General features: G+C 37.2%; 1 protein-coding gene across 1 annotated transcript; it reads right to left on the reverse strand.

Annotated features, from left to right (window-relative positions):
- Positions 1-875: 875 nt before the first annotated feature.
- Positions 876-16,583, reverse strand: bcap29.L (B cell receptor-associated protein 29 L homeolog). The gene is made up of 8 exons (NM_001093099.1): positions 16,504-16,583; positions 15,971-16,079; positions 13,463-13,563; positions 11,628-11,778; positions 9,019-9,154; positions 8,113-8,224; positions 4,092-4,192; positions 876-3,537 (listed from the first exon to the last, which is right to left on the reverse strand). Exons 2-8 carry the CDS (start codon positions 16,060-16,062, stop codon positions 3,499-3,501), a joined length of 732 nt encoding a protein of 243 aa, NP_001086568.1. The 5' UTR covers positions 16,063-16,079; positions 16,504-16,583; the 3' UTR covers positions 876-3,498.
- Between the last annotated feature and the right edge of the window lie 3,085 nt (positions 16,584-19,668).

Consider the following 19,668-nt stretch of genomic DNA (forward strand, 5'->3'; position numbering starts at 1 on the left):
TTCGGAGTTTTCGGGTGAAAATCACAATTGAAATTCGTGAAAATCTGATGGAAAAATTCAAAAAAACCTGAAAAATGTGATTTTTTTTTTTTTACCGAAAATTAGCTTTTCAGGAAAATGTAATAATAAATAAGGGTAAAAAACCCGAGCATATTTGTAGTAGAGTTTGTAGCAGAAAATACTGAGATAAATTGGGACTTTGATAAATAACCCCCTTAGAGTAGCATGGTTTCATTGTGGGGTAAAGCAATAGTTTCTGTAATAACTACACTTCCAAGTTACCTGTCACCTTACACTATTATAGTTAGAAAATAATAAATAAAAATCATAGTAACATCAGTGCAGGACAGCCTTGTAGAACCGACCAGTGCGGTTCCGGTGCACGTAGCAATCAGCTACCTGTGCATAGCTGATTGCTACATGCACCAGAACCACACTGATCTGTTCTACAAGTTGGTCCTGCACCACTGTTACTATGGTACGACAGCCAAGTGCAGGAAATATTGCAGTTCTGACAAACATATTTACAGACATATGAAATGTGCCTGCTAAAATCATATTGACATACAATTAACTTGATTGAAGGCCATGCTCCAGCCCCATCTCCTACAAGCTAGTTGTATATTTTCCAAATGTGATTCTTCTGGGCTTGAAGTCTTCCTTCATATGCTAATATGAATTTTACCTATACATTCAAAACTGTACCTGTATATTCAAATCTGAACCTTTCCAACCAATGCCACGGGGGTATCCAGGCTTTAAATAAATTTGTAAGAACATATTGACATATTAAAACGGAGTATGACAACGCAATAACAAATGTACGTATATTGTATATACATGTAGATCAATAATTATATCAATTCATAATTTCATTTCACTTGGTAGCACAATAAACTTTATTGATTTTTATACAGAATTGTTGGCATTATTCATTTTTTTACAGGAAACATTTTAATCCATGATCCATGTCTGTTGCAGAAGGAAAGCATAGGTGCACTGTGAAGATGGATAGTTATCCATATATATATGGAGTCCAATAAGCCCCTGACTGGACAACCGTCTAGCAGCCTTAAAGGTCACAATCACTATCTGCACATACTGCACAGAATGAACAGCCACTCCTCTACAGTGTGTTCCCCAATCCTATCATATTAAAAAATATATTATTTGGATTACTGTTTATTTTCCTTCAAAAGATAAATGGTGTTTTCAATGTTAACATGAATTTATACTTTTGCCAACTCATGACCAGTGTGTGATGGATAAATAGCTATATTGCAGATATATATATCAAATGTATTCTTAGATCTTTCAATTATGAAAATGGATTAAAAAGTGAAAATATACATTGCTGTTAGATAATTCACATTTTTTTTCAAATATTCAGTCTGTGAATGTGACTGAACTGGTAAAATTTGTTGCTTCATACAATATTATTGTTTTGGCACCAGTCGGCAGATTCTTGTAAGATTGACATTTACATTATTTTGACTCAAACAGTTTTTATATAATAAGTGACATGATACAATTTCTTTCTGCTCTGTTATGGGGTAAGGAGAAAAAAAAACATGGCAAGCTGCACTACTGCACCCATTGACCAGGAAATATAATTTTACATGAAATGTAAACTCTGAAACCCCATAGATATAAAACATATTTCTTATTTATCTCATGTTCCAAATACAATATTTGGCAATAATTAGAGTTCCGATTAAAATATATTGCTACAGATTTATCAAGTTTGCCATTTAAATGGCTATGGTAGCAAGCACAGGGTCTGTACAAAAAGAAAATAGAACAAAATTCACATCACAAATTCAGCTCAGGTTAATTTGCACCAGTGTAGTAACAAACAGCAACCCATCAAATGTATTTGATTCTACATGCTGTAATCAGACCTTATTTCTGCTAACCAGATAACAGGTTAAATTCTATGCTGGAGAGAGGTAGCACTGAAATAAATACATTAATAAAGAACCCCAAAAAAATGCAATTGTTGGTCTTCAATATAGACAACTTTTTGGTAAACGTAAATTGAAAATTCCTCATAGCCATCGCTCATTTAACTTACTTGTAAACAGTTTTGGGAAGATCTACTAACAATTGTTTTATCCAATCCATGTCCAATGATCACTGGAATTATCACAATTATCAATCCTTTACAAATCAATACAGATGTAATTTTAATGATTGTCCTGGACAGCAAACTACATAGATTGACCCTACAACTACATAGATTGGTGTCCCCAAAAAAATAACTATTTTAGTTTCTTCCCCCTCCATTCCCCCACTGAGACTGGGTCCCTAAAAGAAGTCCCATTTGCCCCTCCCTGATGGCAAGTACACATATACACATATACCATACAAGTCAATGGGTTTAAGGTGCCTTGTGACTCTGTTTTTGGATCAGCATCCTGTGTGTGATTATCCTCTACAAATGGGAGTACAAAACTACACAATTGCAGTAACTTACAAAACCAAATAATTTAAAATAATAAATGTTTTCATTATTTTAACTGCACAAGAACATATTGCTTCTACATTTAAGTTATAAATCATACTCTCTGCTTCTGTGTGGGTTTTATACTGATTTATATAATGGCATATTAATCAAACAAATGGGCTTTTTATATTAACTAAAATGAAACATACATTCAAAGACTATCAACCAAATCTGCAAATATGGAAACCATGCCTCCAAATATTGGGTCAAAATGACCAAATCAATAACCTTTTGTAAAAATGTGAGCAATGTCCAAAGCAGGTAAAAAAAAAACATTTTGGCTGATTACTGCTTCGGCACATTTATATAATATTTAACCAGCTTTAATTCCTGGGGTCTTCTGTCTTCTGCCAACTTTCAAGACAAGATCACATTTCAATCTTGACTATTACGTGTGCAGTCAAATTTATCAAAGATTTACTGGACAAACTGTATGGTATCCAGGCATTATATTCAAAACATAGGTGAAAATAGCAATCAACATGTATTTCACACTGCTTATACAAAAATCAACATACAGGTACATTTACAAAGGCAACAATGGTGCTGTTCCATACACTAATTTTCAGCAAAGAATGTCCAACATTTCTAGTTCTAAATAGCAGAAAAGAAGAGACAAATTGATTTTTAGAAAAAAAACTGAACTGTACCACACTTCACCAGAAACAAAAAAACACACACAAAATATCCCTTTGTTATTTCAGCCTGATAATCTGTATTTAGATTTAGAAATAAAATATGTTATTAAGGGTTGCTAATTAGGGTAATGACACAGGTGGCAGTTTGGAGTGTTCTTGTTATCAAAAATGCTGCAAATTGCCCATGTGTCATTGCCCTTAGGCTGCCAGTAGCATGAAGGCAAACATGTTTATCTACCTTTATTAACACTAAGTACGAAAAAAGTCTTTAGTGCCCAACTAGCAGGACTTTGACAGCAGTGTGGTACTCGTCCATTCTCATCCATTCTCAGGGCTATATATTCATTACATTAATTACTCTTCCTTCTTATTTTGTATTCCATCTGTTGCATTCTAAAAGAAAACACAAAGTTCAATTAATTATACACAAAAGGTTGGCAGATATCACATTTGTGAACAAGAACATCAATTGCAGGTTCAGTAATAATTCATCATCTTCATATGCTAAATTACTAATTGCATGCAGTAAAATTCTGGATGTTATAGCTCTACAGCCGGACAAAACATCCAGAATTTCAATGGTTTTTGAAGGCATCTGCTGGGTGCGATAGTGGGTCAGGCTTTCTGCAGGTGTCTTAAAAACAAGGCAGCATTTTTTTAGTGAGAATAGCCTGACCCGCAAGTCAAAGCAAAAGCTACTGAAAACAATAAAGTTTCCACCTATTGTCATCTATCCATGAATAATAATATCAGTATAGGACATGCAACATTTAATGCAAAGCACCTATTGTTGCATTTATATTATATCTGTATAGAGAATGTGCCATTGTTTCAGGTATGATATTTCAGAAACAATAATGTCCCCATTATTGGAACTATAAAGGAGCAGCTGGAAATATGTACCTATGTACATTATAGTACATGTGCTACATGGAAATCATACGTACCTGTAGCTTGTCATGCTCTCTTAGAAGATGATCATATTCTCTAGTAAGTCCGTCACACTGTTTTTTCAGGGCACTTGCATCTTTTTGAGATTTGGAGAGGGCTGCAAGTGACAAGGGACATTACTTTAACCCCAATCATATTAGAATGGATAAAAAAAAAAAACACATGCTGAAAAACTGCATCTATATTTTAAAATATAGTTATGATATGTCCTTTTTTTTCAAATTGAATGCTAGAATTTCTTCTTTTTTAACAGACAAAAAAGCTACCAGCAAACATCATTTATCTGCTCACTACATGGCATAATGAATGGAAAATGAAAGGAGGGTTTTGGTCAACTTGATTTGGAGAGTTTCTGGCCTGAGCAACTAAGAATATCTATTTCTTACAATACAGATGGGGAAGAAGCCTCCATGTTTGGAAGAAATTGGCAACATGACTGTTTTTTTTATTAAGAACACTTGGATTTCTTAACAATGTAGGGCAATGTATAAGCTTACTGCAGAGGGCCTAGGGTGGCACAATTTTTTGGGGACAACCACACCCGCATTAGTTAGTAAGCACTGGGGTTAGCAGGAGATACAATAGTTTATAAAATTTCCTGTGCACCAATCCCTAGTACCAATGCTGAGAATTTGCGCATGTGCACAAAGGAAGGGAGGAGATGGGGTAATGAAGAGCAGAGAGCCTAGGGGTGCCTGCTATGTAAATCCAGCCCTGTGTCTAGGTTCATCATTACGGGTGCTTTTTTTTTACTCATAGGTGTTCTTTGTTTCCTCAAATACAGCTGCAGGCTGACACCGCCATCACTCTAGATAGAGGAACCAATATTAGAACTGGAGGACTGGCGTGGACTGAGCTAGAAAGAGGGACGTGTAACTAAACTGGTAAACTGATGGAACAGTTAAACTATGTGAGTTGGAGTTCTTGGGATCTTGAGAGATAGATAATATAATTTATTATTACTGCAGTATACATTCCACAAAGGAATCAGCAGAAGACAGACTGTGCATCTTTACAATGAGCATCCCAAACTACAGAAAACAGATTCAAGAGTACATGGTGGCCAGTGACTCCAACAACTGTAAACCTATTCTGGACTTCAAGAAGAACATCTGGTCACTTACTAGATATGAATAAGAAGATGCTGGACAGTGGGATAACTATAGAGGAAGCAGACCCCAAGGTGGCATGGGGGACCAGGGCAAGGGGCCCCAGATCGCAGGAAAGGTTTTTCTATAACTGTAGAGATTCCCACCTCCCTGGCTGATCAAAGTGAGAGCAAGTGAGGCACACTGGCATGTGGGGTGCGTGGTATTGTTTGCAATGAGCACCAGCCCTCTCTGAAGATTTTTTTTTGCTGGGGCACCAAGTTGTTATGCCACTGAGGCTGGATCAATACTACACAGCACTTACAAATATGTTTAAACCCAGTCTTGATAAATCAGACCACTCTGCAATTCTTCTATGGAACATAATAAAAAGACCCTGAAATAAGCCAAATTGCAGATCAAAAGAATAAAATACACTAAAGAGACAATATCTCAACTAAAACTGATTTGGATCAACATAGTGGCTGCTGTTCAAAAACTCCACTGAAGACATCATCAAACATGCAGACACAGTGGGTGAACAAATCTGGTTCTCCTAAATCTATGCTTCCCTTAAGAAGATAAAAATAGATCATAATTATAAGCCATGGTTCAAAAAGAAAGTCAGAGAAAGATTTTAAGACCAATACAATGCATTTGTGGAAGATGCCAAGAAAAAACTATGGGATATTAAGATACACACTGGAAAAAGCAATAAGTTGAGCCTAGAAGGAGTAATCAAATGGAGTTAACATGTCACATGTGGTGTGCTTATGCCACATTATTACAAAATTCTTACACAGTGTAAAAACATGTGTGGCATATACAAGCGTTTTTATGTATGTATATGAGTCAGGCATACTTCTAAATTACCCATAACGGATTTTACTCTGCCACAAACCTTTGCAATAATTCAAGTTTCCCACAAATCACCACAACATCTTATCTGCCCCTGTATGGGGCACTCCGACAGGGCTACCCAAATGATATCACTTATGCTGTAAAAGGATGTATATTGCCATGCATGTGCTAGAACAATTTACTTTACTCAGGTGTATCATGGTAATTTAGGGGCTTATTTAATAATAATAATCAATGAATTATGATTGATACTTTAAGATCAATAGTATATATTACTGCAATGATTAATTGTTTTACTGACATATTGATTAAATACCTTTTTTTTTTTTTTTTTGGTTTATGAATTTTAACATTGCCCATAACCTTCTATGGGAATCAGCATCCCAAAACAGAATCCGTAGTTCAGTTTTTGACAGCAGCTCCGCATAGGAATCGTTTTTAGGGAAAAGCTGAAATTGAACTTGAGCTACACCATAAGTTACTTTCCATGAATCTGTTAATGTTTATACTGAAACTGTTTAGGCAACAGAGTGGCATTTGCTCAGCTGTTACCTCAAATATTTACTTTTGAGAGAAAAAATGAAACACTTTCTGACAAAACACTTACATTACAGTAATATTGATGTCACATGACCCTGGCTTGTTTTTACTTTACTATACAATTTTACTTTCTACAGTTTAACTGGTTTCTTGTGTGTTTTGACCACATGCCCACAAATTTACAGTTATACATTGACTAGCAAAAATGTTACTTGTTATTTGGTAAACTAACAACTTACGCACAACAAAAAGTCTTTGAATGGTTACAATAGCTGTTACCACACGTGTCATTTCGTCTATCACTGAAAATTTGTGGACAAAACCCTATTGACTGTTTGACTCCAAATGAAATGAATTAATGAAAATGCACCCCAATGAATGAAAGCAACCCATCTAACACACAAGGAGAAGTTGATATACGAACTGTCAGGGAAATTCAATTAACGTAGAGTACTTGAGGTTAAAGACAAAGTTTATCTGACATGAACTGGATGGATTCTGAGCTGTCAGAACCCAGAACAAAGAAATCACACGGTTTTTATAGATTTACTTGGACGTATTAGTTCTGAAAGGAGTTACTAGGGGGAGAGCGTAGAGATATCTTTTCACAGCCAAGAAAAAATAGAACTGCTCTTTCTGCCAAATAAGTGGCTCTGTCCTCAAGACCAGGGTACTAGTGACCTAGGCTATAGCTTGAGAACAGAATCCATCCAAGTCAAGGGTGAATCTGCATACCTAGAATTGTATTCCTCTCTCAACCCTAAGTACCAAAACACTTGCCAAAATCAGTGAGTTCTACAAAAGTAGAAAACTTTTTTTTCTAAGCATATGACGCCATTCAGTTCAAAATGGCAAAATGCTTTCAGCCTACCTACTAGTGAAGTATTTTAGGGCATATGTAGTTTGTTTGTAATTATAGCAATAGACAGATCATGTTTTCCACACAGTCTGTATTCATGGAGCATACTTTTTAAGTAAGTAGGCTGGAGGTACATATTAGGGGTCATTTACAAAATTGAAGGCAGTATACAAGGTGCAAGAAACAGCCGTAGGCCATTTTTTGCACTTTGCACACTGGCTTTTATTGGTCCTCAATTGCCCTAGATCTCTGTACTCGATTTCTGGCCTGCAGCTCCCCTGAGAAATACAGTTCTGCATCCCACCCCTTTCCCTAACTTGTGTTAAGGGCTGGTCTGCTCCCCCTGACATTGTGTGTTCTACACCTCACTGAAGGAGAAGTGCTGCCTGAATGAACACAATGTGCTCTTGCACTTACTATGTTGGTCTTGATGACTCCTTTTGAAATGCATATTTTAAAAAAACTATTTTTTTTAATTATATCAATACAAATAATCATTGAATTATGGCAAACTCAGGGGTGAACTTTGCTGTAGGTGGCAACTTTCAGGGGCAGCATATTGCCAGCCTGTGAAACTGTTAGCTACACTCTGTGCACTAGTCTGATTCTTTGTGGGGGTTTTTTTGTGCACTTTAAAAGAAAGATTTACAGTCATAATAGAGTCCTTACCGTCTGTCATTCTTTGTACCTCTACTTTAAGGTGTTCAACTTCAGTCTTTAATTTCTCATTATCTGCTTTCAGTGCCCACTTGCCTTCATCCATCTTAGCTCTATTTATTGTCTATATATGAAACAATAGGCAGATTTAAATTAGGTCTTTAATAGTACACAAAGAGTAGTAGAAGAGTTGTTATATAAGGTGTAATAGTGCCTATGCATATTGATTTATTAGCAAATAGGTATTGGACCTATTATCCATTAACCTGTTTTCCAGCTTTCTGTTCTCCTACTTTACAAGCAGACCAAGAACTTTCCAGTAATACCATTTAGAAGAGGATAGAATTGAGGGGCATGTGTACCTGTTACCCCACTCAAAGTATAACATGCATAGAGCACATATTGAGATAGATAGATAGATAGATAGATAGATAGATAGATAGATAGATAGATAGATAGATATATATATATATATATATATCAATGGATCAGATCCAGTATCCAGATAACTCAAGGGAAAATAAGATTTATGCTCCATATAGGAAAGAAATTGTCATACATGTAAGTATCCAACTCTAGTGGCTTGTATGTCCAGCTTTCACTTCAATTGTGGATATTCACTTTAATACCCACAAAATGATTCTTATATAATATGATATTGGTTTTATCTTTTTGATAACTAAATAATTTAGACCCTGACCAATTCTGTTATTTTACATAATAATAAATCTTAGGCTACAAATTTTTTTTTTACATTTTTATTAGTACTAAAATTTATATATTTTAAATGTGAAATTGATTTATGTTAAAATCTTAAAGACAACAACACACAAGTTGCTATGCTGGGCATTCAGGAGCCAGAGGTTTAAATTATTTATTTTATTTTCATCTCATACCATTTTCCTCCTCAAGACATACCTTTTTCAATTGCTCATTATCTTCCATGTATTTTTTGGCAGTTTCATTGGCATTTTCTACTTGGGTTTGAATAGCAGTGTTACCTTCAATCTCTGATGCCAGTTGCATAATTAGGGAAACCAGCCTACGTAACACACTGTAAAAGAAAGACAGAAAAGTGCATTTTTTAAATTATTTATCTCCTGCTTGCTGCAGAATTTCACTCCGCAGAGATTACTTTTTGTGAATAGTCTACCTTCCACACTCAGTGGGTTAGACTGCAGTTAAACTATTTGGACATTCATAGAACACACGTCCTGGTTGTCAGTGTTATTCATTTATTTCAGCAGACTTGTCCATGTTCAAACAAGCAAGTTCAGAGAGAAGCTCTCACAGAAATGGCTCAATGCACTAACCAACTTCACAGCATCTTGTGGTACCAACGGATTTCCACAGATAATTATATTATAAGTTCATCATGTAAGAGAATTATTTGTCCACTGGTAATCCATCTACCTTACAAGAACCACATAATTCTTCTGATGAAGTGACATAGTAGTCACGAAACATGTCAAGCTGTGTTTCCCTGCCCGCTTGTATTCATCATTTGGATAAAATATGGATAAATAAAGTTACTTTTATTTTTACGATGTCCAGTTCCACTGTGGATGTTTTTTCTGGTCCAACAATCCCCATTACTATGGTTTGAAGCTGATCGTTTGTTGCAGTGGCCAGAACGGCTAAGTGGGATTTACCGCTAAGTGGATGCTGTGTGCTCTCTCCTCTGCAGTCAGCGGCTTCCCTTATTTCTTGCAAGAACCACACAAGGAGTAGTTTCCAATTTGCCATATTTTGCTTATGAAATAACAAAACCTAGATTTTTCACGACTGAAACAATTCAAACTTATTTTTAACACAAGTCCTATTAACTCAGCTCATATTAAATAAGGGGCAATACTAATCCTTTAATATGCATTCAGTTCTCCCTATTGCAGCAGTAACAGACTACATTCCTGGGAAGGTTTGCACTAGATTTTGAAGCAATGTCATGCCATACCAAGCTGCTCATTTTCAATAATACTTTATTTTTGATTTCACAAGCCTGTATTTGTAAGCACAGAAGAACTGTGTCATGGTAAAAATAAGGACAATAAGGAAGGCAGGACAACAATTTTGAGTATTGGAAAAGAATTGAAGACTGGGAAGGGCAAAAAGTCTGTTAATTTGTTTAGTAATAACCTTGAGGTGGGCATTGAAAATATTATCTCCATGCAGAATGCTGTTACTTTGCAGAGAAATTTGACTAAATTGGAAGACTGGGCAGTAAAATGGCAAATGAGATTAAATGTTGATAAGAGCAAGGTACACTACTTTGCACTTTGGTAGAAATAACATAAATGTGATTTATACACAACGCGGGTTATTTATCAAAGTCTGAATTTATCTCAATATTTTCTGCTACAAACGCCGATCAAATCCGCTCGGGTTTTTAACACTTACTTATTATTATTTTTCCGTAATTTTCACCCGAAAACTTTGGGGTATTGCCCGAAACCCAGCGCACATCAAAAAATCATTGGGACTTCTCCCATTGACTTATATGCAACCTTGACAGGTCTGAGATGCCGGATTTTTAGATAAAGACTTCTCCATCCTTGGGTTTTAATAAATTGCGAAAAATTCGTGATTTTTTAAAAGTCTGATTTTATATAAACATCATTAATCAAGAAAGATCTGGGGATAACAAGCTGTGTAATTCTAAGCAGTATCATTCAGTACTAAGGCAATGTATTACATAAAGAAGAGGAATGGAAATATAAATTTGCCTCTTTATAGATTCCTGGAAATGCCTCACCTTGAGTATGCACTGCAGTTTTGGGCTCCAGAGAGTGCAGAGATGTACAAGATTTAAACTATGAGGGTAGACAAGGTTGGGGTTGTTTTCTCTGTAGAAAAGGTACTTGCTCTTTAAGTACATTAAAGGATATATAGCATATGATCTTTATTCCCATAAAAAAGATCAACACACCAGAGGCCAAAACTTTAAACTAGAGGAACCAAACTTTCCGTTAAAGCAGCATAGTTGTTCTTCACAGTGAGGCAATGAGGATGTGAAATACACCGCTGATGGTGATGGTGAGGGCAGTGAGGTTGTAGAATGCACTGCTGGGTGATGTTGTGATGGCAGATTCCATAAATGGCTTTAAGAATGACTTGGATGATTTCTTGAAAAAGCATAATATCCAAGGATATAGCGATCTTAAGATCTACAGTTAGTTAGTAGATACTGGTGCGTGTGTGTATATGTGTATATGTGTATATATATCTATGTGTACTGGGGTTCATTTAGAGGGGTTTAACTTTTTGGAGTTTTGTATTTTTTCAACCCAATTTGTAGAGAAATAACCAACCTATTGGATTACTTTGTTACTGTAACTATTAGTAAAATAGACTTAAACAATTATGGAAATGAACATGGAGAAACGGAGGAAGGGATTGGGCATAAGACTGAGCACACAAAAAACAATGTATCTAGTACCTAGCTCCAACCCTGCAAAGTTTATGTGTTCACAATACCACAATGCAGAGCCTATATATAAACCATGAGGGGTAAATGAAGGTATACTTACAGCCAAAAAAATAAAGAGAATCCTGAGATGTAAAGATTCCTTTGAGATCTGAAAAGTTTCATGTGGATGTGATCATAGGAACTAGGATACAGCTTTGCATTTTTATCTGTCAGCTGACTTGCAGAATACTTCCTCACTTCTCTTGCGGCATCTGTAAAATAGTAATCTGTAAGTCTTAATAAAGATTAAATGTAAGAGCAATTCTAACAGTTGTCATAAATATTACTGAATAGATGTGGACAAATACCAGTGTGGCACAGTAAATTCTTAAAAAAAACTGGTTCTATATGACAACTACTTAAATGCAAGCTGAACCTGTCTCAGGAAGAATCACAATGCTAAGGGTGCCCCTGCAATCATCTCAGTCACCATCTTCAAAATACAGTCAAGCTGATGTTGGCTGTTCTCAAAGGGGAAGGTAAATCCAGATGATTTGAAAATGTATGCTCTGTATGTTCTGTCTCTCCCATACTTCATTGCATTCAGCAGCCATTTGAAGCTACAGTCTCCTTTCCCAGACCAAATATTTTTCTGTGTTTTCCCCTATTTCAAATGTCTATTTTTTCTATTATAGAACCATGCAGTCTGTGAAGTGGGTGTCTTACAATTTGCATAGCTTTTAATGTAAAGATTCTCTTAGTAAAACTTACTCTGGACTCTTCTGTGGCAGCATATTTTTTTCCTAGCTCTTAATTTTCTGTCAAATTTAATTTTCCACAAAAATAATGGTAGTGGTAACAGCATTATGGAATCAGTACCGATGTACAGTACACAACAAAAAAGTTATCAAAGAAGGGTAAAAGAGAAAAGAAACAAGAAACAGAATAGGTATGCTATGAGATAAAAATTGGGGAAGCAACAGGTAAAATGGAAGCAGCAGGAAAGGAAAGAGTTATGGTTACAGAAAAACAAAGAGCAAATATAAAGAAAAGTTCAGTATAAAGGAAAAACAAAAGGATAATGACAGTGACTCGGCCGTTTCTTAGTGTTTACTGTTTTGTTAAACACTGTAAAAATCAGTGGCTTTATATAACATAATATTGATACATACCCAGGAACTTGCAAAGATTTTGAGCAAAATCATCTGGGGCATGGGAGCATCAGCCACTCCTTGGTTATTATAGCATAGGAAACGTCACTACTATATTGCCTAAATAGACCTCAGGGCTGGATGACCTCCCTAATAACTCGCATAAACAGGTATGTTACCAGGGTTCAGCATCACAATCCATAACTGCAGCTACAATAGCTTGTTTCCATAAAATAACTAATTTTAGTATAGTATATTGCACGTGGGCACCTAAGTCCTTTCTACCAATGATCTAGTTATACAACCAATTCAAGTTCTAACAAAAATACTGCACCCTGCCCAGCAGGAATTAACAAATAAAATTACAGCATGTGGAACAAGGTCGTTGTCTATTGAGATTTCCAAATTAAGACAAAAAGGTCAAATGTGGCTCTGCAGGGGATTTTTTTTGGCTCCTGATCTGCTCAAGAGCTACATACACTTTTGTATATGGCATAACCATTTTAATAACAGTTAAGAAAAACTTTTTATAATTTTTTTTTGAAATGTAGCTAGTAACAGTTTTATAAATCTGTGTCCCGCCTGAATCACCATATGGAACCCAGTACAGAAAGGGGAATCAGCACTCTTAAGGCTTATATCAAAACAATGAGCAGTTATTGTTGCTTCCTTTCTACAATGGATTGTATTTATATGTGACTCAGCTTGCAGTCTTGCCTAGGCTGCTACTATCTAGGCCACCATCCTACCAAAGTATTATATTAATCTTACAAGAACCTACGAACACATGAAAAATTTGACTTACCGAGAAACAGAACAATCAGCACAACTATAATTGAAAGAAAAGCTTTGTTCCAATAGGGTGACACTTTGCTCCACAGCTTAAATCTGAATATCTTTCTCCATCTGTATATAAGACAAAAGGCATTACATTATTCTTTACATGTATGCATTAAGAAGCTAGTACATGCTGCTGTACCATTTCTTTTTTTACGTCCATATTAAGCAACTTGAAAGCACAACGTAAAAGAAAATGTTTTCCTCAAGGGTTGTTATCAATAACACCATTGGAAAGTTATAAATCTCAGACTATACATCCGGTGAACTTAAACAAACATGAGATAATAAATAGTAATATAAAGCAGTTTGCTAAATAAATATTTATCAATATGCAGTACCACCATCAGAACCCCACTTCTTCCTCTGGGGTCCAGGGCAAGTGCACTATATGGGGAGCCAATGACATTTACATGCATTGCAATATCAAATAATGCCTTTAAGATAATAGAACAGCATGACTAGAGAAAATAAACCTGTAAGACTGAGCTACATGTGTTGACCCCTACAAAACACTGGTCTTCTGTTTCTGAGCTAACTCTTTCTGTCATGTTTCAATAAGCAAGAAAAGAACAAGGAAGTAAACAGAAGCACCAATTATACTGTATGGTGTATACCAAGGGAGAGTCCCCATCTAATAGCCCCCATTGCTATGCCTCCCCACGTAGCCCACTATTTAAGAAAGTGTCGCAGAAAGTCGCACAGACTTCTCTATGCAGAGTAGTGCAATGGAGCTCACAGGCGCCATCTTCGGTATCTTTGGATCCTCTTCCCTTCGACTATCTACGGAACTTTCTGGCGCATGTGCAGTATTTCCAAACACCAAACAGTCTCCAACTGCGCATGCAAGAAAAAGATTAGTGTCAGCGGTCCTTTAGTGAACATATCTGAAGATGGCTCTCATGAGCTCCGCTGCACTACTCTGCATGGAGAGGTCTGTGCGATTTTCTGTGACACTTTTTAATATATGAGCTATGCAGGGAGAAAACGGGGAGGGTGACAATGGGGGCTAGTAGATGGAGACTCTTTAGGAGTGGCGTTTAGTTCTCCTTTAATCTGAAAACAACTGAACTAGAAAACGTGTTTGAAAGGCAAACAACCCCTTTTTCCCAACAACCCCTTAATGTATTTGCCCAAATAAAAATATTAATATTTTGTCTCTTGTACCTAAAATAAGTGGTGGACCATAGATACTGTACCATAGGTTCATGCCCATGCTGATCAAAGTACAAGGCAATCTATAACATGCACTTTACTATCAACTGTAAGCACAGATAAAACACGCAAAATGAAATGTGACCAGTTATTATTACATACCAGCTAAGTATGTTACAGTATGCAACTCTGCCATCCCAAGGTGGGTAACTAAGGTTGCTATAGTACCAATTGTTAGGGCAACCAAAATTTTGCATATCACTGCATATTTCTAGCATATTCACAGTCACTGGCAACTATGTGGCAACTATAACACTTTCTTTTTTGGTAACACTGGTGTGCCATCTGTTGGCATGGAGCTTACTTCAGCTTAGAAGTAATGTCACTGTATAGAAGTATTGAAAAGGCATTGCTGGGTTAGTTTATGGGATATTAGGTGGCTGTAAGAGGTTTTTTGAAAGTGCAACCAGCAGTTCACACTGGACTGTCCCATCAAGTAGGCAACCCACATTCTCAATAACCCAAAGGGATATGATTTATTAGCACTGCTGGGTTGGCTAAAACACAAATGGGAGGCTGCTAAACATGGAAACATTAAAAGCCTTAAGTCAACATGTACTGGGTGTAACTTTAACATGGAGGATTGGGGAGAAAATAGGAAGTTTGCCACATTTTCAAACGTTTCTTTGTGTTGCCGTTATTAGCAGGATACGGTTTTCAAGATATTCTATTGACATTGCTACATACAAAATTATCAGAAACCAACTGGCAACTTCAAGCTGCTGAAGTATTTTCTTCCAGTATTGCTCTATGACAGTGGTCCAAACATGGAAAGTACATGTTGATAAAGGGCCAGGTGGGCCCGAAACATTGCCTAATTGTATGATGTGGCCTAAATACATTTTTGGTGCACTTTTGCACTTGCTGTTGGTTTCTTTTTACATATTGTTATGACCCAGCGACAGGAGTTCGTCCTCCAGTCCAGCACCTGACACTGCAAGAAGTGTGTATCAGTGAGGTGAGCGCTCCACGTTAACAAGTGGTCCAAACATGGAAAGTACAGGCATTTCATATATGGGCAGTACAATCTGTCATGGGAGTGAAGGGGCAATTCTAGATGACAAGGGAATTGTGGAGAACATAATACAGAGTGTGGTAAAGAGAAGTGTATTATTATTATTATTATGTGTGGGCAATATTCAGAACAACACACACACACCTCCAAAGCATGTTTTGTACTGTACAACATAAAAGCAGCAAAAGAATCATTTTGAAGCATTACAGCTGATGAAACATAGGTCATGTTTAATACACATCGTACCTCAGGGGAGAAATAAATGGGATGCAGAATATTAGAAGTACAGCTACTTCCCCATACAGAAAACTTGCAACGGCTGTCCACTGAAATGTCATGATAAATCCTTTTTATCCTAGTGAAAAAAGAAGTTAGTGTAGAATGCATCAAGAGTCAATGTAAATTCATGTTGTTCTGATACCTCTTAATGGATGGAAGCATTTCATTCCTGACACACTGAAAATACAAACTCTGCCTTTTCCAAAAATGTTTCTTTACATCAACAGACCTGACTCTTTTGCCTGCAACCGTATTGTTTCTTTTGTATTTAGGGTGTCACAAGGCTTTCCCCTGAGCGCTGCATTTCTAATTCAGCTATGGGATCCATTATCCGGAAACTCATTATCCAGAAAGCACCAAAATAGGAAATTGCCCTTTTCCCATAGAGTTCTATTTAACGGGGACATACAGTATCATCCACATTGCCTAGTCTTATATGCCCCCTTCCTTTAAATGTATAGTTCAAAGAGGGATTAAAATGGTGTAAATTGCATTTTTACCTCTTAAAAATGTAATTATATCAGAGCTGCAGAGACATACTTGCTGCTCCGTGTCTAAGCAGAAATAAGAGCTGGGTGTGTACTTTCCTTCTCCTACAGGAAGTGGTCATCAGTGTGAGTGGCATTCAATACTCTGCACTAGCAGCCCAAGTCCCACCTCATGTGTCTCTGCTTCTAGCCGTCTCAAATCTTTCCTGTTTGTGATGGCTGCAGTTTTTTCAAATTGTACAGTTTTGTTGTGTCTCAATATCTTTGGTATATTTTATTCCTAGCATGTTTATTTGCCCTTCTTCTACTGTGTATTACAGCCTCCCATGGGACATGCCCCCTCCCATTATTTTTAAAATCAGTAGCTGTTACAGTATGCTTCTCTCAGATGGAAGAATATTATAATCCAATAGCAGATACCAGATATGCAAACAGTGAAAGAGTCACATGGGGTGAGATGAACACTGAACATCCTACTGACATCTAGGTGTTGTTGAACTACAACCTCACAACAACCTTTAACTAGAGCCACTCTAGAGCAACTCACATGCATCAACTGCACTGCCCTGTCAGAAGGAGGTGGGAACTGTAGTTCCACACCATCAAATAGACCACAGATTTCCTTACCCTCAAATAGCGAACATTCAAATATTAAACCCATATTTCATTCTGCCTCATATTCTCTGTTTATTAGGATCCACAATGCAACACAGCAACTAACAAATAGCTACTTATAGTGTACAGGCAAAGCCAATATATATTTTTTTACATGTCTCATAATTTCACACAGCAAAACCTTTCTCCCCTGAGCTAACAAATATGTTTGTGCAATACACAAATGGTTGATAACTAAAAGGGAGGACTTGACACAGCTCAGGCAGCAGTTGCTGCTAATTTTCTGCTGTCTGTGTTTAGGTTACTGCCCTGTCAGCTTCAGCTTCGTATTTCAACACGCTTGTCTCCATTGCAGGGAGACAAAGAATGCTGGGAGGGAAGGGAGGGGAGTAGTGAGCACACCATCTGTGGCATTCATAGTGAATGAAGTTACAGAACAGGAGTGCATGCATGTCAACCCAGTTTTGGAAGTCATGCAGTTCTGAATGCCCCTTATATGTACTCTTATAATTAAACTTGTTGTATGCTTTGTAACTTTTATTACAAAGCATTTATTATTGTCCCCAGAATTATTTCAGTATTTTCAAATGTTGGCAATAATACTATGCTATGCTTATACTACCATGTCCTAAAGATGAGCTACAAACAAAAATTGTAGATCTTAAGACATTTTTATTTCCCATGGGCTGGAATTTTATTTGTTTACTTCTTCCTGTGTTGTCCCCCGCCCCATGTCTCCCTCTTCCCTGCACCATCCTACAATACTGGATGTAGGGAACAGTGGAGAGAGAAAGGATGGCATTGCGGGCTGTGGGCTTTTAAAGGATTATGGACAGTGCAGCAATAACATCAAAGAACAGAAAGGATACATATAGATCAGGCCCAGACTGACAATCAATGGATTTTGGCAAATGCCAGAGGGGCTGCTGTAACATGCCATAGTCACTATTTAGTAGGATGGTGCAGAGCTGTTTGGGCCTCTGTGTGCTTGAAATCAGGGCCAGATTTACAAAGTGGGCACCCTAGGCCCACTGCCATTCGTCACCCCTGTCCCCTCCACTTAGGGTTGCCACCTTTTCTGAAAAAAAATACCGGCCTTCCTATATATTCATCTTTTTTCCCTATTAATAACATTGGAATCAACCATAATTTTTACCGGCCAGGTGTCAACCCTACCTCTCCTTCATTCGTGCACATTCACAAATTTTCGTCATCAAGTCGGGAGCATTATGAATTGGCACATGGGAAATTTAAAAAACTATCTTATCTCCTGAGCAGCCCCAGAGGTTCCAAACCAATGCAGATGTGGTTGGGCGGCATGCCACCCCCTAAAATCCTGCTGCTCTAAGCCTGGGCCTTGGTGGCCTTCCACAAATTTAGGCCTGCTTGAAATGCAGGCCTATTTTTAAGTCCCAGTCCAGGCCTAATTATAGATGGTGGTGACAGTGCAGGGAGAAAGTTTGTCATGGAGCATGTTACATGGAGGAGGCAGAGCAGGATAAATGCCTGGTATGGAGGATGGTGTCTGGAGAAGGTTTGGCATGGGGAATGGAGCATATAATGATACGTCATATGTAGGGTTGCCACCTGGCCAGTATTTTACCGGCCTGGCCGGTAAAAATGATGGCTGAACCCAATGTTATTAATAGGGGAAAAAAATAAACATATAGTTTCTTTCCATAAATGGTGGCAACCCTATTCACATGCATGTACATAACAAAGAAGTGCCCCAGCATGGGATAATAAAGTAGCACATACTACTAAAAATATTTGATTTTCATGAAAAAAATATTATTTATATGAGTTTTATACCTGAGCAGTTAAAAGTGATATTTTTTTTTTTTAGAAACTTGCAATGAGAATAGTTTCCTTTTAGGACAGGAAATCAAAAACAAGGACAGAGAATGAAAATCTGACCCAAGAAATTAGGGATAGATGGCAACTAGGTATTTTTCAAATAGTTACTGTGGCACTAATTATCAGGGAATGATTTTATGACAAACACCAAATTATGCTGTTTTTTGGCCGATGTATAAGTGCAGGCCAAGAAACAGCCTCTACGCTCAAAACTGCAACTTTCTGCCTCTGTACCTGGAGCCACTGTGTCAGCCCAGGTACAGACAAACTGAGCAGATTTTTTTGGCTCTGTCTGACACACAACTGAGTGAATATCCACAGATGCCTGTAGATAGGCTTATTCTTGACCTGCACTTAAACACAGGCTGAGAATCATCCCTGTGTGCGATTAGCCTATGGCTAGTGCCACACATAGCGGATTCACATACCTTTTTGGTGTACCTGCTCCTGGTACAGAAATATTCAAGTATGCATTTTGGTGCCAAAATCCTTTCCATGTGCCTGCTCCTGGGCCGAGTCCATGGTTCCAGGTGTAGGCACACCAAAAAACGTTTATGACCTTAGGGCTAGATTATTCTGTATTTATCCAATGGCCGAGAATATGCTATATGTGACGCTAGCCTTAATCCCTGATTTTAAAGATGTCTGAGTGTGTAATTGCTTAAAGTATTTCAGTAAAGTTCTCAGGCCTCAAAGAGCAACTGC

Source organism: Xenopus laevis, chromosome 3L (assembly GCF_017654675.1).
Source record: "Xenopus laevis strain J_2021 chromosome 3L, Xenopus_laevis_v10.1, whole genome shotgun sequence".
Lineage (NCBI taxonomy): Eukaryota > Metazoa > Chordata > Amphibia > Anura > Pipidae > Xenopus > Xenopus laevis.

Coding starts and splice junctions, on each gene's coding strand:
- bcap29.L (NM_001093099.1), bottom strand. CDS start 16,062: ATGACATTTCAGTGGACAGCCGTTGCAAGTTTTCTGTATGGGGAAGTA. Junction 9,155..11,627: donor TTCTCTTTATTTTTTTGGCT/GTAAGTATACCT, acceptor TTTCTTTTACAG/TGTGTTACGTAGGCTGGTTT. Junction 4,193..8,112: donor GGTACAAAGAATGACAGACG/GTAAGGACTCTA, acceptor TGTCACTTGCAG/CCCTCTCCAAATCTCAAAAA.